Raw genomic sequence first — 24057 nt, 5'->3', positions numbered from 1 at the left:
TCGGCGAGCCGATTCCGGGGCAGCGAGTCGTCCGCCGCCGCGCTCGAGCCTCCGCCCGCACCGAGCCGCGGGACCCGGGACGTACTGGGGAGGGGCCGCTCCGGGCCGCAGCGCGAGGGCAGCGAGGGGCGGCGGGGACCCGGCACCGGGCGGGGCCGGCGGCAGCGACCATGATCGCTTTGTTCAACAAGCTGCTGGACTGGTTCAAGGCCCTGTTCTGGAAGGAGGAGATGGAGCTCACGCTGGTCGGGCTTCAGTACTCGGGCAAGACCACCTTCGTCAACGTGATCGCGGTACGAGGGCGCCGGGCGCGGGGTCCCCGGGCTCGGGCCGCGCGTCGGGCCTGTCTCCGCCCGCGCCGCGCCCTGCTGAGCCGGGGTCGCCGCCTGGCATGGCCGGGCACGGCCGGGCGCCGGGCGGGGGAGGAGCCGGCCCCGAGCGCTTGGGGCCTAGTACGGCCCGCGCCGTGGGGGACCCGGCGGCGCGCGACCCGCTCTCCCACTCGGGCGGGTACTGCACGGCTGGGGGCAGGGGAAGGGGGGCGAACAGACAGGGCCAGTGCCATGGGGCAGGCGGCACGGAGGGGCTCTCGAGGCAGGAGGGACCCGCCGCCGGCGGAGGCGGGCCCCCTCTAGTCCCCGCGCACGGGGGCATGACAGGGCGAAAGTGCCCAGGCCTTCCTGTCCCGCGGGCTGAGGGTCAGGGGTAGGCACCGCCGAGTGGCTTGGGAAGGGGTCCGGGGCAAGCCCAGCCCCACCCAGAGGGCTTAACCCCTCCTTGCCGGAAGAGGAAGCCCCTGGCCTATTGAGGGGGAGGGGAGGTATCCCCGGGGGTAGAGGAGTCAGCTGAGGCCCTTGGCTGCAGCCCAGACTCCTCCCCAACCTCTCCCCGACCCGCAGTGTCTGTCGGGGGTCCAGGGAGGATGGCATGGTAACGGGAGTTTGGAGACTCTGTCCTACTCGGAAGTTGCGGGAGGAGGTGCTCCCGACAGGAGAGGATGGGGGGGCAGGGGCACTGCCCGCTGGGGCCCGGGGAGAGTGGCTCGAAGGGCTGTGGGTAGTCAACACTGAAGTGGGTGATTGTAAGAGTCTTTCAGTGCCAGGCGAGTGGTGGGGAAGGAGTTAAAATCTCTCTCAAAAAAAGGGGAAGATGAGCTCCATGGGTGTGAGCTGAGGCTGCAGTAATGGCTGCGGCCTGCCTGTCAGAGCCAGGCTAGACAGGGCTTGTGGGTCGAAGAAGCATGGGATAGGGGCTGGGGATGTCCAGGGACCTGACCCCAGTCCCAAAGCTGAGGTTGCCAACAACTGTGAGTTGGCCAGATAGTAACCAAAGATACTGATAAGAGAGGTCAGCAGAGGACTGTGTCCGGCCGGCCCAGGTACCCCCAGCTGCCCGTGTTGTTGCCCTGCCTTGTAGAAGATGGGCCTCTGGACAGGTCTTAGCATCTCCGAAGGTAGGGGACGTCACTTCACTGGACCTGAGGCATGAAGGCAGATGGAAGGCTCCGGGGCAGGCACCCCATGGTTGTACAATTGAGCACTGGCTTCCTTTCCCAAACATGCTCTGCCAGTGACCTCTGCCCTTCCTCGACCCAGCGTCTCCTGGCTCCTGGCCTAACAGGGCAGCGTCTTCAGGCCGATGCTGCGGTTTTGGCACAATGGTTTTTGGAGCTAGTGCTCCTGGGCTCTGTCTGCCCAGGCTCTGCCCTTGAGGTCAGAGACCCTCTGGTTAAACTTGGCATTGACTATGGCTCTTGGGTTCCCAGAGCAGTCACACAACACCTGGACTCCCACCTGACTCTGCAGGCCTCGGTGGCTCGGCTGCTAGGCGTTTAGGTCGGGGAAAGGCAGTGGGGCCTAGGTATCTCCTCGTTCCCCGGGGTGTTATTACACTGTGCTCTGAGACAGGGACCCACAGGTACCCAGGTGGGTTCGGTTTCTGGGTCTGCAGTTGAGCCTTTGACAGGAGGGTCCCTCTAGACCAGCATCATATCCAGAGAGTTGGAGACTATAGCAGGCCAGAAACAGAACCTGAGTCCCAAATTCCCCTGCCAGAGACAAGAGTTTCTGTGATGTACAGGAAAAGTCCCCCATCTCCAGCCCACATGTTCCCCATTTTTATGTTGAATTTGCCACTTCTGCTGGTACATTCTAAAAGAGCAGACAAGCTAAATTCTCTTCTTTAAAGAGGCTTCCCAAGGAAAACTACCCCGTGTGGGCTGCAGTTGGAATTCCAGTGTCCCGGTCCCTCCAGTGTTTTCAGATCCTCTGGGACTGCCACACTGGCATTCCTGCCCACCCCGCGTAGAATCACAGTTGAGTGTCTTCCAGAAAGAAGCCCAGTTGGGACCCCTGGGCTCTGTTCCCATGCCTACCACTGAATTTCTGAATTACCTTTGCCTGTTCATTTGGCCTCTGTTTGTCTCAGATCTTTCCTCATTGGGTTTTTTTCTACTCACCCTATGAGGTCTGGCTGTAAATAGAAATTGAGTTTAGTGTGTCTAGCTGCTCAGCAGGTTAATGTGAACTGGAAAGAAATTATATACAATGCTTCTAAGAACCTAAGACATCGCCAGGCACAGTAGCTCACGCCTGTAATCCCAGCACTTTGGGAGGCCAAGGCGGGCGGATCACCTGAGGCTAGGAGTTTGAGACCAGCCTGGCCAACGTGGCGAAACCCTGTCTCTACTAAAAATACAAAAATTAGCCTGGCATGGTGGCGGCTGCCTGTAATCCCAGCTACTTGAGAGGCTGAGGCAGGAGAATCGCTTGAACTCAGGAGGCGGAGGTTCAGTGAGCTGAGATTGCGCCACCATTGCACTCCAGCCTGAGCAATAAGAGCGAAACTCCATCTCAAAAACAAAAAGAACCCAAAACATCATTTGAGTTCTGAAAAAGTTGTGATGCTAGAAAAGTGGGAGATGTTTTGTCCTAGGGAAACAATAGGGTCATTCTCAAATATTTAAAAGTCTCAAAGACTGTCCTATGAAATAACTAGTCTTGGAGTGCTCAAGGGGACTTAGGAACAATTGGTGGACATTCTAGGAATGATGATTTTTTTTTTTTTTTTTTTTTTTTGAGATGGAGTCTCACTCTATCTCCCAGGCTGGAGTGCAGTGGTGCAATCTCGGCTCACTGCAACCTCCACCTCCCAGGCTCAAGCGATTCTCCTGCCTCAGCCTCCCAAGTAGCTAGGATTACAGGCATATGCCACCAAACCCAGCTAATTTTTGTATTTTTAGGAGAGATGGGGCTTTGACATGTTGGCCAGGCTGGTCTCGAACTCCTGACCTCAGGTGATCTGCCTTCCTTAGCCTCCCAAAGTGCTGGGATTAGAGGTGTGAGCCACCATGCCTGGCTAGATTTTTAACTCAATATAAAGAACTTTCTGAAGAGGCCGGGCACGGTGGCTCACGCCTGTAATCCCAGCACTTTGGGAGGCCGAGGCGGGTGGATCACGAGGTCAAGAGATCGAGACCATCCTGGTCAACATGGTGAAACCCCGTCTCTACTAAAAATATAAAAAATTGGCTGGGCATGGTGATGCGTGCCTGTAATCCCAGCTACTCAGGAGGCTGGGACAGGAGAATTGCCTGAGCCCAGGAGGCGGAGGTTGCGGTGAGCCAAGATCATGCCATTGCACTCCAGCCTGGGTAACAAGAGCGAAACTCTGTCTCAAAAAAAAAAAAAGAACTTTCTGAGAGTTGGAACTGACCGAAGAGGGAATGGGGCAAGTCTGAGACAAGAGGTTGGGCTGCATGACTTCAGGTTACTTCCAACCTTAAATGAGGAGCTTGTGAGACAGGGAGGCATTAGTAGGGAAATTAAGTCATAATCTGATTCCACCTTAGCTCTGATTCACAGCTGAGCAGGACCTACTGGTGCTGGGGAGCCTGGCTCCTTGAAGGCCCTCCTAGCATTCCCCTCTGCCAACATAACATTCTGCCAGGCTGGGCTTCTCGTTTACTCGGTAGCCTGTGGATCTTCTAGTTGCCAAAGAGCAGAGATGGTTCCCCGTGCCACATCGACACCATTTCCAAGCACTTTGTGAGTCTTAGTTACAGTTCCTAGGAGACCGAAACCCTTCTCCCCAATTTTACGTTCAGAAACCCTGAGGCCCAGAGAAGTTCAAGTTTCTTATCCGAGCTCCCCATGGCATGAGTGATAAACAAGAACGGGGCCTCCTTCCTCACACTCGATGTTCTTAACCAGCACGGATGGGGATGGGGTAGACTACTGCCTGCTGCCGGGGTCTGGGTAATTACAGCACAATTAATTCTCCCTGCTTAGCCAGGAGAAGCCACTCCCTCTTCCTCAGTGGTTCCTACCTTTGGGGGCTCTCAGACCTTTCTGATATCTGAGAGAAGTTAGAGACCCTTTCTCCAGAAAAAAAGTACATACAAACAAAACTTCGCACACACAGATTGTGTACAATTTCAGGGGCCCAACTGTGGACCTCAGGTTGGAAACCGCTGCTCTACCCCGTCACTGGGTGTCAGTCCTGGGTACTCAATTCTTACATCATCCTAGGGCCCTGATGAATGGGTGGTTTCTGCAGATACACGGGAATCGAAGCACTATTCAGATGGGACATGAGGGGTCTTCATGTGGACTTGGAGGCACCAAATAAGTCGATCATCTCCTATACCTTGGCTAATGGTCAGAGCCCCTGATCTCTTTATGTAACCCAAGGCAAAGTATTCCTGCCAGCTGGTGGGAGAAAAAGGCAAGGTAGCCAGGCACACTGGCTCATGCCTGTAATCCCAGCACTTTGGGAGGCCAAGGTGGGTGTATCACCTGAGGTCAGGAGTTCAAGATCAGCCTGGTCAACATGGTGAAACCCCATCTCAACTAAAAATACAAAAATTAGCCAGGCATGATGGCGGGTACCTGTAATCCCAGCTACTCGGGAGGCTGAGTGGGGGAGAATCGCTTGAGCCTGGGAGGCGGAAGTTAGAGTGAGCCAAGATCACGCCATTGCACTCCATCCTAGGCGATAAAGTGAGACTCTATCTCAAAACAAAAAAAAGGGAGGGGGAGGATGGTAAAGGAACAGGGCTTGGCCGGGCACCATGGCTCACTCCTGTAATCCCAGCACTTTGGGAGGCCCAGGCAGGCAGATCAGGAGTTCGAGACCATCCTGGCCAATATGGTAAAACCCTGTCTCTACTAAAAATACAAAAATTAGCTGGCTGTGGTGGCACATGCCTGTGGTCTCAGCTACTGGGGAGGCTGAGGCAGGAGACTCACTTGAGCCCGGGAGATGGAGGCTGCAGTGAGCCGAGATCGCCCCATTGCACTCCAGCCTGGGTGACAGAGCGAGACTCTGTCTCAAAAAACAACAGAAAAGGAACAGGGCTGTCACCCTCAGGTTCAAAGTTGAGTGAGCCCCATCTCTTTAGCCTGCTTCCAGGGGATAAGCACAAGTGTCCTACCTGTGAACATGAAGATAGGACCTGGGAGGGAGTTGGGTCTGGTCTCATTTGAAGCCTGTAGCTCATTTAGAAGAATCCAGAAATCTTAGAGACAATACAGCATGGGTTTTGGGGATGGAGTTACAGTCAGGGCCCCCCCGTATTCAGCAAACATTTACTAATGCTGTTACTATAGACTCCCCCGGAAGTGTTCCTTCTAGTGAGAAGACACGTACAGAAGTAAGCAGGCAATATAGAGTGTGGGTTATCCTTCCCCACAATCGCAGTGCGGTACAAGTAAACCAAACCGTGGAGAATCCAGAAATTGCTTGGCATCCCTCAAAACTGGCCATTTTGAGGGATGGCCAATTACTCTGCCCCAAAAAGCTTGACTTTTTAGTTTGAAAATACATCTGCTTTCTTTGAGATCCTCCTTAACTATTAGAACACGACTTGCTTGGAGTTCTCTTCCTGGGAGGTAATTTCTGTTAAAACACACGCTCTGAATGAAGAGACCCGCCCCCCCCCAAACAGGCATTGTGTGAGCAACGTGGCTGTTATTCACCGGGCTGTGGGTGGGCTGAGTCCTAAAAGAGAGTCAGAGGAGGGCGGTGGGTTAGGACTTGGTTTTGTAGGCTGGAGTAAGCAGTGGAAAGTTACAGAAGTTACAGTTTAGGGTGAGTTTTTTGCAAGCTGGGAGGGGGTCGTAGGGTCTGGAGTCACGAGGTTGACCAAGGTCGGTTACAAAGTCCAATGGCCTTATCAATTGGGGCCTGAATAAGAAACAACAGAAGAACGTCTCAGGTTAGTTAGGCGTCGCAGGGGTTGATTGTTCTGCTTTTCAGGATCTTCCAGTTACCTCGGGTTTTTTAATTCTGGAAGGCCCTCCAGAGGTGTACGTGAGGGTCACGGGGGTCGGGGGTCGTCATAGCGTCCATGGTACCATCAGTCAGCCAAAAGACCGTACAATTTCTTCTTCCTCTCCACTGGAGAGAAAGTGGCATCAGTTACTACAGAGTGATGTAGGTTAGACTTGAGGAAGAACGTTCCCCCATCTAGGCAGAGAGATGGAGATCGATAAAAGCAGGCTCTTCTCAGGGCATCCCCAGGTGTAGGTGGGACCCGTAGGTTGGCTATATCCCGTCCTGCCTGAAAGCAAGGGACATCACGGTGGGAAGTCTCGGAAGCTCCGGCCTGGCGTCCGCACGGCTCTCGCAGCCTCCTGGTCTGCAGCTGGGGCCTGTGGATTTTTGCACCGTTTCCCATTCTGAGTCTTCTTTCCAGTCAGGACAGTTCAACGAGGACATGATCCCCACTGTGGGTTTCAACATGCGCAAAATCACCAAAGGGAATGTGACCATCAAGGTGAGAGCCCAGAGGCTGGGCGGGGGGAGGGGGGCTGCAGAGGACTGTGTGTGTGTTGGGGAGGGCAGCCAAGGCCCCTGGGAGGAGTGAGCTAAAGGAGGGCAGAGGCCAGGGTCTCCCTGCTGAGGAGCTGGGAAAAGAGAGCTGTGAACTCTCTTTCCAGGGGAGAACTGGAGGCAGAGGAGAGTAGGGCAGGATAGGAGGGGACATTTGGGACCCAAGACGGGTTGTGGTGGCCTGCCCACTACTGAGGCTATGTCACCCTCTTATTGCTCAGCTCTGGGACATTGGGGGACAGCCGCGCTTCCGCAGCATGTGGGAACGCTACTGCCGAGGAGTGAGCGCCATCGTGTAAGTACGTGGGAGGCGGCGCCGGTCTCCAGCCTGACCTGGCTCCCCCAGCCCTGCTTCCTTCGAGGATCTCAGAAGCGCAGGGCTGTGTTAGACGTGATCCTTGCTTCATGACACAGTGTCGGTGCATAGCCTGCCTTTATTTTGCGTGCTGCTTGTTTCTTAGTGGACAATTGCCCTGGGCACTCACTACCCAATCTGAGAAGCAGACTATCAACCAGCCAGATGCACCTGTGCGTCCTCTTCGTTGACTCCCCCAACCTAAAGTCACCACTGTCTTGAATTTTGTGTGGTTTAAATGTTTCATTCTCTTGCTTTTTAAAAACAAGGCTTTTGGCTGAGCATGGTGCCACACACCTGTAGTCCCAGCTACTTGGGAGGCTGAGGCAGGAGGATTGCTTGAGCCCAGGAGTTTAAGGCCAGCCTAGGCAACATAGCAAGATCCTATCTTTAATAAAATAAAATGAAATAAATTTTAAACATTGAAAAATGGTGGGAGGCCAAGGCAAGCAAATCACTTGAGATCAGGAGTTCAAAACCAACCTGGGCAACATGGCAAAACCTTATCTCTACAAAAGTACAAAAATTAGCTGGGCCTGGTGGCACGCACCTCTAGTCCCGGCTATTCAGACAACTGAAGTGAGAGGATCTCTTGAGTCCAGGAAGTCGAGGCTGCAGTGAAGTGTAATCCCACCACTGCACTTCAGCCTGGGTGACAGAGTGAGAACTTGCCTCAAAAAATGATAATAAGAGGCCGGACATGGTGGCTCATGCCTGTAATCCCAGCACTTTAGGAGGCCAAGGCGGGTGGATCACAAGGTCAGGAGTTTGAAACCAGCCTGACCCCCGTCTCTACTAAAAATACAAAAATTAGCCAGGGGTGGTGGTGAGTACCTATAATCCCAGCTACTCAGGAGGCTGAGGCAGGAGAATCACTTGAACCCTGGAGGCAGAGGTTGCAGTGAGCTGAGATCGCCCCACTGCACTCCAGCCTGGGTGACAGAGTGAGACTCTGCCTCAAAATAATAATAATAATTTATTATATATATGTATATATGCTCAAACAATAGATTCTTCAGAATAAACAATAAGTTACTTTTTAACCTGATAACAAAAAGTATATTGCTAAACGAAATATTCTGGATTTTCCTTTGCTTTTTTTCACTCTAACCTTATTTAGTCTTTCCATGAAAACGTAAGTGGGTCACTTTGAGAGGGACTTACAGCTAATCCCAAAGGGCCCACGCTTTTCCACATGAGTAACGGCTTCCCCAGAGTAGCACTTGGAAGCTAACGGCAGGCCCCAGGAATCCCTGCAGCTGTTCGCTCCCATAGACTCAGAAACATTCTCAGAGTACCTGCCTTGAGCCAGGCAAGGTAGCCCATGGGTCCCAAGGTGACAAGCTGCCACAGATGCTCTCACCTTCAAGCAGCAGCTCCTTCTCTTCCTTGCACCACCTCAGCCTGTGATGTCAACATGCTTGTCCCCACCCTGCCTTGGTCTCCAGGTACATGGTGGATGCTGCTGACCAGGAGAAGATTGAGGCCTCTAAGAACGAGCTTCACAACCTACTGGACAAACCTCAGCTGCAGGGCATCCCGGTCAGCGGGCCTGAGGGAGCGGGATGGGGAGGGAGACCGGCTGGGAAGTCACTGGGAGCAGGTAAAAATCAGGCATGGCGGCTGGGCGTGATGGCTCATGCCTGTAAGCACTTTGGGAGGCTGAGGTGGATGGATCAGAAGGTCAGCAGTTCAAGACCAGCCTGGCCAAGATGGTGAAACCCCGTGGCAGGTGCCTGTAATCCCAGCTACTCAGGATGCTAAGGCAGAGAATTGCTTGAACCTGGGAGGTGGAGGTTGCAGTGAGCTGAGATCGTGCCACTGCACTCCAGCCTGGGTGAGGGACGCAGAGAGGAAACGGGACTCAGGAGGCCAGCTTACCACCCAGACAACCTGGGCACGGCTGCCCTAGACCTCATCCTCACCCTCCCTTCTCCGTAGGTCCTAGTCCTGGGTAACAAGCGAGACCTCCCGGGAGCATTGGATGAGAAGGAGCTGATTGAGAAAATGTGAGTTGGGTGGCTCTTTCTGCTCTCCCAATTCCCCAACTTGCAGACCGACAGCTTAGGCTTGCTGCTGTTCTCAGGATTAGCCACACGGTGGCAGCAGAGCCCACCTTTTCAGGAGCCTCACCCTCCCTGTTGTAGCCTCTTGCGTAAGAAAAAGGCCCTGCTGTCCCCTAGCCCCAGACCCCCTGGGCGATCGTAGCTTCAGCCGACTCTGCTCTGGTTTCCCCCAGGAATCTGTCTGCCATCCAGGACCGAGAGATCTGCTGCTACTCCATCTCCTGCAAAGAAAAGGACAACATTGGTGCGTGGGATTGGGGAAAGGGAGAGGGGAGAGGCCTTACTGGGTGTTTTCGTGGCTCTCAAAAGTTCTGGCTCCACACGTTCCTTTAAGTCCAAACTCTGTGGCTCTCGGGTAGAAAAGGCAGAATCGGTAGAATCGGGCAGCCCAGATTCTGAGCACTGTCCCAGCTCCTCCCCAGGCAGTTGTGTGATCTTGGGCAAATTCATCCCCACTCTGGGCTTTCCCTCCTCACTTCTAAGATTTCAGAGTTGGACGCGGTGACTCTCAGGCCCCTGCTGGCTCTGACATGCTGTGGCTCTGTCTCTCTCCCAGCGCCAGGTCCCACCACCACCGTTCAGAGCTGTGTGGCGCTTGCCAGCTCTGGACTTCTTGTTTGTTTGTTTTTGAGAAAGGGTCTTGCTCTGTCAGCCAGGCTGGAGTTCAGTGGCGCCATCATAGCTCACTGCAGCCTCCAACTCCATTCCTGGGTTCAAGCGATCCTCCCACCTGAGCTTCCCACATAGCTGGGACTCCAGGTGTGCGCCACCGGTCTGGCACCTCTGGACTTCTGATGCCCTTTCGTTTGCTGGCTTGGGCCTCTCTGCCGCCCCAGCATGGCCAGCACTTGCAGGGCTTATAAGCCGTTCTCTTCTCCCCCCTCAGACATCACCCTACAGTGGCTTATTCAACACTCAAAGTCACGGAGAAGCTGAGACTGCAGCCCTTCTCCCTCAGACCAGGGACCGTCATCGTCTAAACCTGGAGCCGAGCTCCCCGCCCACCCCCTTCGTCCCCCTAAGCCCACCCCTCCTCACCCAGTGTGAGGCGGGCCCTCTGGGGACCCCAGAGTCCTGTTCTGCTGAGGTTTCAACTCCTGTTTTTATTGTAAAATAAATTGCCCCCTATTCTGGCCCCCTAACTTCTCACCCTTCCCCTCACCTTTGTCCCTTCACCCAGCCCTGCCGCCCTCCCAGCAGCCCTGGGCCACAGCCCCCGCCCCTGGCTCTTCCCCGGTTGCTCCTGTACCTCCCTTTCCAACACTCTCTGTTATTGTCCTGTGTGTACAGTATATATATGTATATATATTTTAATTTTTTAATTTAAGCAAAGACTAAAATCAACCATTTGATGCTGCAGGGGCCTTTCAGGATCTGGGAGGGGGCAGTCTGGAGGAAGGAGGGAGACGCAGGTGTACTTGGGGCAAGTTCAGATCAGGAGAGGTAGAGGCTGGCACCCGGGGCAGGTACCAGCCTGGGCACTGGTGGCCGCCCCCCATCCCGTGTGTTTCCACCGCCCAATCTGGCTTGTCCCGGCAGTGCTTGAATGCCACAGGCTGGCAGGGGCCTCCAGAGGCCCCTCCCCTCGACTCCCAGCCTGGGTAGGGCCACCAGGTACGACCAGGTACCAGAGACCACCAGGCGCACGGGGCAGAAAGCCAGCGTCCGTGCCCCAGCAGCCCCCTCCTGCCTGTCCCTGGCTCCCAGCTCCCGCCCCTCCCAAGGGCCCCCACCTCCACGGCCCACTTCATTTTCTGTTCTCATTTTGCAGAGTTGCACAAGGAGAGAACTCAGCATGGGGGGGTTGGTTTTTTGGGTTCTGTTTGTTTATTTGTTTAATTTAATGATTTGTAAAGTGATGTTCCTCTTCCTTTTTTACACTTTTCAGCTCATATTTAACCTCTGTTTGGAAAATGATTCTTGTAACTGTACATTTTTTTGCCTCCTAATAACAATGACAAGAACAAAAATAAATGACCAATTTTGTGTTGGGGGGGTGTATGGTGCCAGTTACTTTTCTGCAGTTGGCATGAGTTGCCCGGCAGGCCCACAGGGCCACCAGCACACCCCCGCACGCTGGTCACCAACAGAGCCATGGGGCGTGAGCACGTGCCCACCCTGGAGCACAATGGCACTGCACAAACGGCCTCCCACACGTGCATCGGGCTCTCACACTGCCTCCTCGTTCTCTTCAGATTTCCATGTAGTCCCAGCTTTGAGCTAGCAGCTGCCACGTGGGGCTGCAGATCTCTGTTGAGGGAACTGCCCAGGGCTGGGTCAGGAGGCAGTGGCACAGGCTGGGTGCTGTTTCGTATGGGAACTAAGCTGCACTCTTCTTACACCCAGTTCAGGCCTCAGCCCCTCTTTCCGAGGCCCTGGATCTCACCGGCAGCCAGGGTTGGGCCAGAACCAGAACCCTGTCCCTCCGGCCACCAGTCCCTACCCCAGAACCAGTTAACTGTGCTCCAGGGGTAGGGCTGGGCCCAGAGCCTGGGGGATCCTCACCGCCTTTGCTGCCTCTCAGTTAGTGCCAATGCTGTGTGTTTCCCAGTAGGAGCCCTGCTCTCACTCCTCTGCTGGATCTGAGTCCTCCCCCGACTTTACCGTCAGAGCTGGTCCTCCCTCGGCACTGTTCACAGCTGCTGCCTCAGAGCGTGGTAGCCCTGCCGAGGCCATCTTGACCCAGTTTCATAGTAAGCCCCACCTCCTCCCGCTTTTCCTCCCTCGGCCTCTCCTTCACCCTGGAAAATGGAGCACGCCCTGCAGAACACCCCAGCTCTTCTCACCCCTCGCATTTCAGGAAAAAAGGAGCGAATTGTCCCTTAGTCCTGAGATTGGGGATCTTGACTCCCAGTTCTGGGCGCCCCCAGCCCCTCACCTTCATTGGTGCACAGGGCTTCCTCCTGGAGGCAGTCATCAGAACTGTCAGAGGAGCCCTGCCTGTAAAGGCAGTTCCCCACTGCCGCAGAGTTGGAGGAAAGAATGGAGGGAATTTGGCATCTGAAGCTAAGTGATTCTAGGGTGCCTCCCAACTCTGAAGGAAACGGGACATACTCTCCTGGCTAAGGAGGTTGAAGGGGGGCCTGGGCTCTGTCGCCTGCCCTCTCCTGGCTGCAAACGTGGCTGGGTTTGCCCTGGGCCTGGGATCCCGGGAGAGGACCAGCAATCTCACTCCTCTGGGGCTGTTTCCAGGCTCAGCTGCCCTTCTCAGGTCCTGTTATCCTCCCTGAGGGTTGAGGTTTGAGATAAGACAGCTGGTTACCAGGAAGCAAGCGAGTATCATCCTTCCACAGTGCCTGCAGGCAGCAGGGGCCAATATGACTTAAAGAATTTGGTCGTATTCTTTTCGGACTTAGCCCACCTGCACCCGGGTGAATAAACAGCCATGTTGCTCACACAAAACCTATTTGGGTGGTCTCATCATTCAAAGCGCACTTTTTTTTTTTTTTTTAAAAGATGGGGTTTCACCATGTTGGTCAGGCTGATCTTGAACTCCCGACCTCAGGTGATCCGTCTGCCTTGGCCTCCAAAGTGCTTGGGATTACAGGCATGAGCCACTATGCCCAGCTAAAGCGCACTTTTTAAACATTTGGTGCCGAAGCCCAGGACGGGGGAACTCCTCGGGAGACCAAACCCCTGTCCCTGTTCTTGTGCTCCCTCCATAAAGAGATCTACCTACTGACCTGGGGTCATCAGACCAGCCCACAGATGCACACCACCGGCCGTTTTGGTAAGCAGTCTCTCTTTTTTGCTTTCCCATTCTTCTGTCTTTTCCTTTCCACGTCTTCTCCCTTTCAGTTTCGTCCTTTTTCCACCACAAAGACAAGGAATTTTTTTTTTTTTTTTGAGACAGAGTTTCGCTCTTGTTGCCCAGGCAGGAGTGCAATGGCGCGATCTCGGCTCACTGCAACCTCTGCTTCCTGGGTTCAGGCAATTCTCCTACCTCAACCTCCTGAGTAGCTGGGATCATAGGCACGCGCCACCATGCTCAGCTAATTTTTTGTATTTTTAGTAGAGACGGGGTTTCACCATGTTGACCAGGATGATCTCGATCTCTTGACCTCGTGATCCACACACCTTGGCCTCCCAAAGTGCTAGGATTACAGGCGTGAGCCACTGCGCCCAGCCCCAAAGACAAGGAATTTTTAAAAGTTTAAAAAAAAAAAAGAATTTGTCCAGGGGCTGGGTGCAGTGGCTCGTGCATGTAATCTCAGCATTTTGGGAGGCCGAGGTAGGTGAATCACTTGAATCCCAGAGTTCAAGACTAGCCTGGACAACATAGTAAGACCCTATCTCTACAAATAATAAAAAATTATCCAGGTGTGGCGATGCATGCCTTGTAGTTCCAGCTACTCAGGAAGCTGAGGCAGGACTGCTTGAGCCCAGGAGTTCAAAGCCAGCCTGGGCAACATAGTGAGACCTCTCAACTCTTTAAAAAAAAAAAAGAAACAAAAAAAACTGTTAAAGTTGAACGGGGAACAGATCATGAGTATAAGTAAATTGTCATGTTTGGGGCCCTTTGATGCTGAAACCCAGCTGCATTTAAGAATCCCCTGGCCAGCTGGGCCTGGTGGCTCACACTGTAATCCCAGCACTTTGGGAGGCCGAAGCAGGCAGATCATGAGGTCAAGAGATTGAGACCATCCTGGCCAATATGGTGAAACCCCGTCTCTACTAATCATACAAAAATATTAGCTGGGAGTAGTGGTGCATACCTGTAGTTCCAGCTACTTAGGAGGCTGAGGCAGGAGAATCGCTTGAACCCAGGAGGCAGAGGTTGCAGTGAGCCAAGATCGCGCCACTGCACTCCAGCCTGGTGATAGAGTGAGACTTTGTCTCAAAAAAAAAAAAAAAATCCTCTGGCCAAGCCTGCTCCATAACACTAGAGAACTGAATTCCTTGCTGGGCATGGTGGCTCATGCCTGTAATCCCAGCACTTGGGAGGCTAAGGCAGGTGGATAATGAGGTCAGGAGTTCGAGACCAGCCTGACCAACATGGTGAAACCCTGTCTCTACTAAAAATACAAAAATTAGCCTGGCATGGTGACACATGCCTGTAATCCCAGCTACTCAGGAGGCTGAGGCAGAAGAATTGCTTGAACCTGGGAGGCAGAGGTTGCAGTGAGCTGAGATCGCACCACTGCACTCCAGCCTGGGCAGCAGAGTGAAACTCAATCTCAAAAAAAAAAAAAAGGAATTCCCAAAGGGGAGGAAGAAAAAAGGTTCAGGCGCTTGATGTATCTTGTCTCATTAAATGACCATAATCCTCTGTGAAGGACAGGTTATTCCCATTTTACAGATGAGGAAGCTGAGACTGCATTTAAGTAACTGCACGCAGCTTCCAGGACAGGTGCTGAGAAGGTGACTCACAAGTGGAGCAGGGAGAGGGACCCAGTAGATTCGGGCTCCCCTCGCCCCTGTAACCTGGCATCAGGGTCTGAGGGCTGGTCTGAAGTCTGCCTTGGGTGAGCATGTCATCGGCACCTCAGAGCATCCCAGCTCAAGTCCATTGCCCACCATGTGCCAACCCTGCCCCCCAAGCCTGGGACCCCTAAGCAACAAACCCTACATTGTTCCCCCAGCTGGCCCAGGCTGCGGGGACAGTGGCTCTTTCCCAAGGCCGCTGGCCTGCTGACTGATTCAGCAAGCCATTCACGTTGGCAGGCCTGGGAGGCGGCGGAGGCAGAGCCTTGGAGCCACCATCTCTGCCCCTTCCTCTCTGAGCCGGCCAACCAGCTCCAGGAGGGAGAGGCGGAGGGCACCCTTTGTGGATGAGGCCCCCTAAACAGGATGCTGAGGGGTCTGCCTCCCCTGCCCTCTCTCCCCCTGTCCTGGACTTCACCTCAGTTCACCCGGCCCCTTCCTGCATCCCTTAGGAAGCTGGTGGTGCCTCCGGGCCAGGGGGTGGGTGGGTGGAGAAGGAGTTGGGGAAACGTGGAGGAAACAGTCCCTGGGAGCTTCAGCGCGGCAGGCCCGCCTTTGGTCCCCTCTCCAACCTGCTCCCCAACTCATCTGAAGTCTCTACAGACAGAGCTGGGGGCTTCAGTCACCGTGGCAACAGGTCTGCTGAGAAATGGGTGGGTGTCACTCCCCACACAAAGGCTGTGCGCATGGCAGCACCATCACCTAGCAACGGCCTCCCTCTCTCTTGGCGGCATCACCCGCCCTGGGGGTGGGTGCCAGGGAGAGAGAACAAGGCTGTTAAGATCCCCAGGAGAGGGGGAGGGAAGCTTGGGTACAGGGCAGGCTGAGGCCAAGGGGTGTGGGTGGGTGGACAGAGAAGAATGGAGCCCCGGGCGCTCGGAACCCCCACCCCTCCCTGTCCCTGGGCTCCGGGGATCCTTCCTGAGGCCCCGTGTAGATGCTGTAGGTAAGCCTGGTGGGCAGAAGTCTGGTGGGACGCAGGAGTGAGCTTCAGACAGGGGCGGTGCTTCTGAGGAAAGCTGAGCTCCCAGGCAGGGCCTGGCTGAGGCATCACTTCTGGTTGATGCTGTGACAGCTTCTCAGGGACCCACAAGGCTAAGGGTGCTCTCTGGAAGGGCCCAGAGGTGGGGCTAGGGGAAGTAAGTGGGACTTCAAGGGCCAGACCCCTCAGGCGGAGCTGCATGAAGGATCTGCTGGGGATGGCAGGAGCTCTGCAGGGAAGGCTGGTGCGGTGGGGGCTGGGTGGGGGCAGGCCAGGGCAGGCAGCTGGATGGTCTACAGGCAAAACAGTCTGTTCTAAGAAACTGAACAAGAGCAGTTCTCAGAGTGACAAAGGCTGGGAAGCCCTGGGGCTCACAGAGGGAAGACCACTGGCCTCCCTCCAAGGGGGGCTTTGTGGAGAGAGGGCATAGCAGAGATGAGGGCTCCAGAGGAGATACTTTGCAGGCTTTTGACTTCCCAGGGACCATGGGGTTTAGGCCAGAGTGAGGACTTAGGCCCCCCAGCTCCCCAAGCCCTCCATCCTCTCTGTCCCTCAAAAGCCATAAAACCCTTGGAGTCCCCATGGCCGCAGGACTGTGCTGACCATCAGCCACAGACAGGCCAGGTCAGGAGAAATTCCCCAAGGCACTGCCAGGCCTTGTGCATCTGGGCTCTGCCAGGATGTGGCACAAGAAGGTGGATGGGCGGAGGGATAGCTCGACCTAGTTTATTGTTTCACAAGAAGGGCCTCCTATGGGAAAGCACCTAACCAGGGGGTTGGGACAGGGCAACCAGGGGATCCCAAAGAAACGAGGAGGAAGGAGAGAGAAATCCTCTGGAAGAAAAGAAGGCGCCAGTAGGAGGAGGCGTCCAGGGCTGGAACAGATCCGGTCCAGAGGAGAGTGTGCTGAGGCCAGGAGTGGTGGCTCACACCTCCAATCCCAGCACTTTGGGAGGCCGAGGCAGGAGGATCGCTCGAGGTCAGGAGTTCAACACCTGCCTGGCCAACATGGTGAAACCCCGTCTCTTCTACAAATACAAAAATTGGCCGGGCGTGGTGGTGCACACCTGTAATCTCAGCTATTCGGGAGGCTGAGGCCAGAGAATTGCTTGAACCCAGGGGGCAGAGGTTGTAGTGAGCTGAGATCGGGCCATTGCACTCCAGCCTGGGTGACAGAGCAAGACTCCATCTCCAAAAAAAAAAAAAAGAAAGTGTGCTGAGCCACATTGGGCTGGCCCCCAAGGAGCCCCTGTTTCAAGATGGGGCCCCAGGTTGGGAGGAGGGCACATCTAAAGTATGGTCGGGCTCCAAGGCAGATGGAGGGAAGAGAGGCTGGACCCAAGGGAGGGCAGGCGACGTTCTGGCTCCCAGCTGCTGGGACTCAGAGTTCTGGGCAGTTCTAAGGACCTAGAAGCATCACCACCCACCAGTGGAAAGGACAGGGTTGGAAGGCCCCGCAAGGGACAGCAAAGGCTCCGTGTGGGGAGGGGCTTTGGCACCCCCAAACCTCGACAAGAGGAACCAAGTCCATCTCTAGACAGCAAGACAGGCAGCAAAGCAAGACCTATGGGGAAAGAACAGCAGACACCGGCGGGGTGGCGGCCCCCCTCCCGCCCCACCCCTGCCGAGGCCTCAGCAAGGCGTGCCCAGGGGCAGGAGCGGCGGTGACTCCCTGGGCTTGTGGAAGTAGATGGAAGAGGACACCTCGGTCTTGAGCTTGTTGTCCGAGCTGCCGGCGGCCGAGGCCTCCGGAGCCCCACACTCCTCGCAGCAGCAGCAGCAGCAGCAGTCCAGGAAGGCCTGGCCCAGAGGCCTGCAGATGCAGAGGAGCAGCACCGGGGTGATGGCGCCCTTGAAGAAGGCGGAGAACTGGTTGATGAGGCCCAGGAGATCCAGGGTCTGGCGGGTCAGCTCGGTGGAGAGGTAGGCCACCACGATGTTGCAGACGTTCTCCGGGAGGGTGCAGAAGGCGTAGACCACGGTCAGGCCCACCACGGTGCTGTTGAGCTGGCTCTCACACTGCTCGTGCTTGCTGGCCCTGCACTCCGGCTTCCTCCCTGGAGGGCCTCTCACCCTCCACGTCACCAGCTGACAGGTGACTGTGAAGAGGATGGGCAGGCAGAAGTAGCAGCCGAAATACCACCACATGCGGGCGTTCTGGTAGGTCATCACCAGTGAGTACAGGGACTCGGGCAGGCTGGCTGAGGGTTTCATGATGCACGAGTCCAGGGTGCCTATGGTGGGGGCGGGCTCCTGTGCCAGCTGCCACAGCAGGAGCTCGGGCACGGCCAGCGTCATGGAGCCCACCCAGATGACGGCCAGCTTGGCCAGGATGGACTGGCACCGCTCGATGGGCCTCACCTTGGGCAGGGTGCTGGTGGCCACGTGGAAGCGGTCAATGCCCAGGGCACAGAGACTGAAGGTCGTGACTCCCAGAGAGGAGACCTGTGGGCAAGGATGTGGAGGAAGAGAGAAGCACTTGGTCAAAACCTATGGGGACAAGGAAGGACACCTGGCTTCTGGCTCAGTTAGACCATGAATTGAGTGATAAGCATAGAAATTATGATAATGGGCCAGGCGCGGTGGCTCACGTCTGTAATTCCATCACTTTGAGAGGCCAAGGCCGGCAGATCATTTGAGCCCAGGAGTTTGAGGCCAGCCTGGGCAACATGACGGAACCCAGCCTCTACTAAAAATACAAAAAAATAGCCCATCATGCTGATGTATGGCTGTAGTCCCAACTACTCAGGAGGCTGAGGTAGGAGGATGGCTTGAGCCCAGGAGGTCAAGGCTGCAGTGAGCAGAGATTGCGACACTGCACTCCAGCCTGGGTGACAGAACAAGACCCCGTGGAAGGAAAAAGGAAGGAAGGAAGGAGGGAAGGAAGGAAGGAGGGAAGGAAGGAAGGAAGGAAGGAAGGAAACGAGACCCTGTGGAAGGAAAAAGGAAGGAAGGAGGGAAGGAAGGGAGGGAAGGAAAACAGTTACGACTCCATTTAATGAGCATTTCCTATGGGTCAGGCACCTTACGTGTCATCACATTCCCAATCAACCACCTTACAGTTGAAACTCAGGCTCAGGCAGGAGCAGTGACTTGCCCAGGACCACGCTGCTGAAGAATAGCGGAGCTGAGGTTCGCACACGCGCCTGCCTCCTTTCCCCTTGTTCTTCGCCTCTCTGGCTGGGGGATGAATGGCCTGGCTCCCACAGACCCTGATGCTCTCTGACAGACTTTGAAAAATCATCTCCAAGGAATAACCAAGATAAAGACATAGAAGTGCTGGATCTTTGCAGGTCCTTTCACTTCCTGCACCCCATTATGTGCATGGATGGAGTGAATGGTCTTTGGGAACATGGCTTGCACATGTGCGCGCACGTGCGCGTGCACACACACACACACACACACACACTGCTGCTCCTGGCCCTGTCCAGAGAAGCCCAGGGCCTGTCTGTGTGGGGAAGCAGCCCCCCTCTGAGCAGCCTGTGCCCACCATGCTCGAACACTATTCATCAAGCACAAGGAAAACCGCCCCTTGAGCCAAGAGGAAGCAGCCCGCGCGGCAGGGGAAGAGAGTGCCAAAGAGCAGGAAGGAAGAGGAGACCCTCCCGGGTCGCCAGACGCTGCCGGCCACACTCAGGGATTGTGCTCAGATCCCCCTCCTGTCCAAATTGTTCCCTGTTCTGGCTGGGGGAACACAATCCCCGGCTTTTAGCACAGCCATTAAGTGTCCTTTGTGAGAACCCCAACCCCCTCTCTTGGCCGGCGAGCCCAGGCCTGCGGAGGCACAGCCTTCAGGCTTGAGTAGAAACACCATTCTCTCTCCTTTTTTTTTTTTTGAGACAGAGTCTTGCTCTGTCACCAAGGCTGGAGTGTAGTGCCATGATCTCGGCTCACTGCAACCCTGCCTCCCGGGTTCAAGAGATTCTCCTGAGTAGCTGGGACCACAGGTGTGCGCCACCACGCCAGCTAATTTTTGTACTTTTAGTAGAAACAGAGTTTCACCATGTTGGCCAGGATGGCCTCTATCTCCTGACCTCATGATCCGTCTGCCTCGGCCTCCCAAAGTGCTGGGATTACAGGCGTGAGCCACCATGCCTGGCCTTCTCCTTCTCTTTTACATCTCAAAAATATCTCAAGTTTTATTCCAAGCTGCCTTCTCCTGCTCCCTCCTCAGCACCATCCTGAGATCCTCCCTATAAAAGGGTGTTGCTGGGCCTGGTGGCTCACACCTGTAATCCCAGCACTTTGGGAGGCCAAGGCAGGCTGATTGCTTGAGCTCGGGGGTTGGCGACCAGCCTGGGCAACATAGTGAAACCCTGTCTCTACCAAAAATATAAAAGTTAGCCAGGCATGATAGTGCGTGCTGTGGTCGCAGCTACTTGGGAGGTTGAGGTAGGAGGACTGTTTGAACCTGGGAGGTGGAGGTTGCAGTGAGCTGAGATCACACCACTGCATTCCAGCCTCAGCGACAGAGTGAGACTCCATCTCAAAAAAAGAAAAAGAGTGTTGTCTCCCTCCTCCCATCCTACCACCCAGCCTGGAAGGATCCACTCTGCCAGCCTATGGATCATCTCTGTCCTCCGGGAGGTATGGAGGGGCTGGCCCAGGAGGACATATTACATACGTTGGGACCCACAGTCAGGCAGGGCCAGGTGTGTTCATTGACCTACCAGCCACATGCAAGCAAGAGGTCATGTGTGTCTGTCCTTTTCCCCTTCTCTTCTATATCACGCCCAAATCAAAACCACCCTCTACTGATTTTAATTCTAAGCACTTTATAGACATTACCCATTTAATCCCTTAAAAATTCACCCAGATAACTATTATAATTATTGTTATTATCCCCAATTTACCGATGAGGAAACTGAGATTTAGGCAGTTAAAGTAATTTACCAAATCACGCAGCTAGTGATGGGGAAAACCCAGTTTCTAATCTAGTTGGCTCAATTTCAGGGTCCTGCATCTAAGCACGCACAGCTCACCTGGGGCGTGAGCACAAGACGGTAACTGAGACGCAAAGGCTGTCTCCAGCTGCAGGGCCTTCTTTCAGGGTGGAGTATCTTTGGACCACTGTCAGTCTCCCTGGGTTGGCAAGGACAGGAAAGGACTATACCCACTGCTGAGACTCAGAGTCCGTCCAACTGTGACATCATCTCTGTTACATGGTGAGGTGGGGACAGACCTTGGAAGAGGACCTGTGTCCGTCTGCCTGATCCTGAGCCCTTCTCCGGCCAGGCAAGTCCCCCTTGTCATGCAGCATCATTCACAAAGGAACACCAGCTTCACAGGGAGGCCACAGTCACTCCATTACCCTCCATGCAGACAAAATTTGAAAGACTGTTTGCTTATTTTGTCTTAGAGAGTGGCCTTGCTGTATCTTGCATAAATGCCCATGTGGGTATGTTTCTGCAGTGTTTTAAGTTGTCTCTCTATGCGCTACATATCCTCTGACATCCATGGACTTATAGTAGCAGCTCCCAGAAGTGAGAGCATAGTGATATACTTTAGAACTGTGGTACAGGCCGGGCACGGTGGCTCGCACCTATAATCCCAGCACTTTGGGAGGCCGAGGCGGGTGGATCACGAGGTCAAGAGATCGAGACCATCCTGGTCAACATGGTGAAAACCCGTCTCTACTAAAAATACAAAAAAATTAGCTGGGCATGGTGGTGCACGCCTGTAATCCCAGCTACTCAGGAGGCTGAGGCAGGAGAATTGCCTGAACCCAGGAGGCGGAGGTTGCGGTGAGCCGAGATCGTGCCATTGCACTCCAGCCTGGGTAAAAAGAGCGAAAACTCCGTCTCAAAAAAAAAAAAAAAGAACTGTGGTACAAGCCAGCTGGAAGGCCCATCTGGATTACCCCCTGGTTGGGAAATGAAATTGGAGAGGTAATGCAACCTGCCCAGTGATGCCCAGTATGTCAGTGGCAGAGCTGAGATTAGAGCCCCCTACTAGCTCCAGTGCCCAGAACCAGGTATTCCCCAGAGAGGATCTAGGAGGTTCCCGGTGGAAATGACAACGGTGACAACGAGAATCCCAGCAGGGAGGGAAGAACAGAAGGGTCTTTTGCTTCTGGTTCTTGTATTCTCGGGGAGTGGATGCTGACTTGATCCAGAGGGCTGTGTGGGAAATCTGGCTCTCCTTTCAAGCACTCCTTCGGGAGGCAGGAGACTGAGGAGCAGCGGCAGGGGGTACAGAGGGAGGAAGAGGAGTTGCAAAAAGGACAGCAGGATCTCGGTCAGGTCACGGGTGGGGCGGAGGAGGAGGGCTGAGGAAAGGGAGGGCAGCTTTGGGTCTGGAGAAAGTGGGAGAGACCTGTCTTGAGGTTGCTCCCGCGGCAGGAGATCAGGCTGGGGCTGGAACTCAGGGGCCACACACACCCTCCGGTCACCCTGGCCTGCTTAGCTCTGCGAGCAACCAGAAACCAATACCGTATTTGTCTCTTTCTCCAAGGTAGGGGAAAAGCAAGTCAGAGCTCCAAGCTCTGGGGTTTTGCACACCCAGAAATTCCACTTCCAAGGGCCTGATGGAGACTTTGAACCCCTCCCCTGGATGGCAGCTTCCCAGCTGAGCTCAAGCGGAACATACACTCACCTCCATGAAGGGCACGGCCCGACAGGAAACATCACCCAGTAGCCTCTGCTTGGTGATCTCATTGAAGATGACAATAGGGAGGCAGAAAAAGAGGACCAGAAAATCCCAGAGGGCCAGGCTGGCGAGGATGGAGTTCCAGGCGCTCTTCAGGTAGTAGCTGTGCCACACGATGCACATGACCGACAGATTGCCCACGATACCCACTGCAAACACCACCAGCGCCAGGAGCATGACGGCGTAGGCACTGTAGGAGCTCTCGGTCACCGGATATAGGGGGTTCTGGATCTGCAGCCTCCGCCCCGGTGCCCCCGTCAGATTGCCCCTCAGCTCCTGCCCGCTGCCTGGGGTGCCCCCATCCTTGTCGGGGTTAGGGCTGGTGGCCACCAAGGGCTTGGTGGGCTGCAGGCCAGCAGGGTGAATGGGCCGGGGGTACTCTGCCCACTCCTCAGGCACATACTGCTGCACGCCCTTGCCCTCCTCATCCTCAGTGCCCCTCTTGGATCGGCTCTGCTGTTCCTGGGTCTCAGCTCTGTGCCTCCCCAGGTGCAGGGGGGTACCCCCAGAGACCCTGCTTGGCCCCACAGCCAAAATCACAGCAAGAGAGACAGCCAGGGGCCACGGCCACCGCATGGCTGGACGAGCAGGAGGCAGCCACCCCAGAAAGAGCAGGTGAGTGCAGGGGGCCCAAGAGCTGGGCTCCAGAGAGGCAGCTGGCCGGCTGGGTCCGCCTCCAGTCAGGCGTCTGGCATCGCCCGCCCTCCCTCCCAGCCTCCGGCCACGGGCCTGGGCAGGGCCCTCTGCTGGACACACAGCACTCTTTGCTGCCCTCACACGTCTCATTGTCCACGACTCCCCTTCTCAGGGCCCATAGCTTGTCAGGCTGTGAGGGCCTAAGAGGGCACCTGCTCCAGGCCCCTGAGACCAAGGAGGAAATGTGGCCTGCCCAGGACGACACAGGGAGGTGGGGCAGAATGGGAACTGGGGTGCAGGTCTCCTGATTCTAAGGCAGCTCCTCCATTCAAAACTCTGCAATAACCACCACTGTCACTTACTGAACACTTACTAAGTCCTCACGCTCAGCTGGTTTCTCGATTAACCCTCGACTAATCTCTGATTACGAATCTGAGGTTTGTAGAAGCCGGTCACTTGCCACACAGTTGATACGAGGCAGAGCAAGGCTCAGAACCCAGATCTCACTCCAGAGCCTTCTAATTTTTTTTTCTTTTTTCTTTTTTTTTGAGATGTAGTTTCACTCTTGTTGCCCAGGCTGGAGTGCAATGGCGCAATCTCAGCTCACTGCAACCTCTGCCTACCGGGTTCTAGTGATTCTCCTGCCTCAGCCTCCTGAGTAGCTGGAATTACGGGCACCTGCCACCATACCTGGCTAATTTTTGTATTTTTAGTAGAGATGATGTTTCATCATGTTGGCTAGGGTAGTCTCAAACTCCTGATCTTAGGTGATCTGCCTGCCTCAACCTCCCAAAGTGTTGGGATTACAAACATGAGCCACTGCACCCGACCTAAAACACCATATTCTGAGCCAGACACAAGATCCGTGGACATTTGCAATAACACATCTTTACCCACTACATGCTGTGTTCCAGACATTCAGAATACAAAAATGTAGCTGGGTGCGGTGGCACATGCCTGTAATCCCAGCACTTTGGGAGGCTGAGGAGGGCGGATCACAAGGTCAGGAGTTTGAGACCAGCCTGGCCAACATGGGGAAACCCCGTCTCTACTAAAAATATAAAACTTAGCCGGGGGCAGTGGTGGGCGCCTCTAATCCCAGCTACTCGGGA

At 54.9% G+C, this 24057-nt stretch overlaps 2 protein-coding genes across 2 annotated transcripts; one reads left to right on the top strand and one right to left on the bottom strand.

The window, feature by feature from the left end:
- The first annotated feature begins 5 nt into the window (after positions 1 to 5).
- Positions 6 to 11246, top strand: ARL8A (ADP ribosylation factor like GTPase 8A). The gene is made up of 7 exons (XM_021677268.2): positions 6 to 293; positions 6698 to 6778; positions 7056 to 7129; positions 8638 to 8731; positions 9131 to 9198; positions 9429 to 9499; positions 10142 to 11246. Exons 1-7 carry the CDS (start codon positions 171 to 173, stop codon positions 10189 to 10191), a joined length of 561 nt encoding a protein of 186 aa, XP_021532943.1. The 5' UTR covers positions 6 to 170; the 3' UTR covers positions 10192 to 11246.
- A 5642-nt stretch (positions 11247 to 16888) lies between these two features.
- GPR37L1 (G protein-coupled receptor 37 like 1) lies at positions 16889 to 22966 on the bottom strand. Its single transcript, XM_012459485.2, has 2 exons — positions 22256 to 22966; positions 16889 to 18106 (listed from the first exon to the last, which is right to left on the bottom strand). Exons 1-2 carry the CDS (start codon positions 22883 to 22885, stop codon positions 17294 to 17296), a joined length of 1443 nt encoding a protein of 480 aa, XP_012314908.1. The 5' UTR covers positions 22886 to 22966; the 3' UTR covers positions 16889 to 17293.
- Positions 22967 to 24057: the final 1091 nt, after the last annotated feature.

This window comes from Aotus nancymaae, unplaced genomic scaffold (assembly GCF_030222135.1).
Source record: "Aotus nancymaae isolate 86718 unplaced genomic scaffold, 86718_ANA_hifiasm-v0.15.2.pri h1tg000039l, whole genome shotgun sequence".
In the NCBI taxonomy this organism is placed as follows: Eukaryota; Metazoa; Chordata; class Mammalia; order Primates; family Aotidae; genus Aotus; species Aotus nancymaae.
Note: the sequence above shows the minus strand (reverse complement) of the source record. Positions and strands in the feature narration are given on the sequence as shown.

What these genes read in the sequence shown, in the direction of transcription:
- ARL8A (XM_021677268.2), top strand. Translation starts at nt 171, where the DNA reads ATGATCGCTTTGTTCAACAAGCTGCTGGACTGGTTCAAGGCCCTGTTC. An exon ending in AAGGGAATGTGACCATCAAG is followed by an intron (nt 6,779 to 7,055) that starts GTGAGAGCCCAG and finishes CTTATTGCTCAG; the next exon opens with CTCTGGGACATTGGGGGACA. An exon ending in AAGGAGCTGATTGAGAAAAT is followed by an intron (nt 9,199 to 9,428) that starts GTGAGTTGGGTG and finishes GGTTTCCCCCAG; the next exon opens with GAATCTGTCTGCCATCCAGG.
- GPR37L1 (XM_012459485.2), bottom strand. Translation starts at nt 22,885, where the DNA reads ATGCGGTGGCCGTGGCCCCTGGCTGTCTCTCTTGCTGTGATTTTGGCT. An exon ending in GGGCCGTGCCCTTCATGGAG is followed by an intron (nt 18,107 to 22,255) that starts GTGAGTGTATGT and finishes CCTTGCCCACAG; the next exon opens with GTCTCCTCTCTGGGAGTCAC.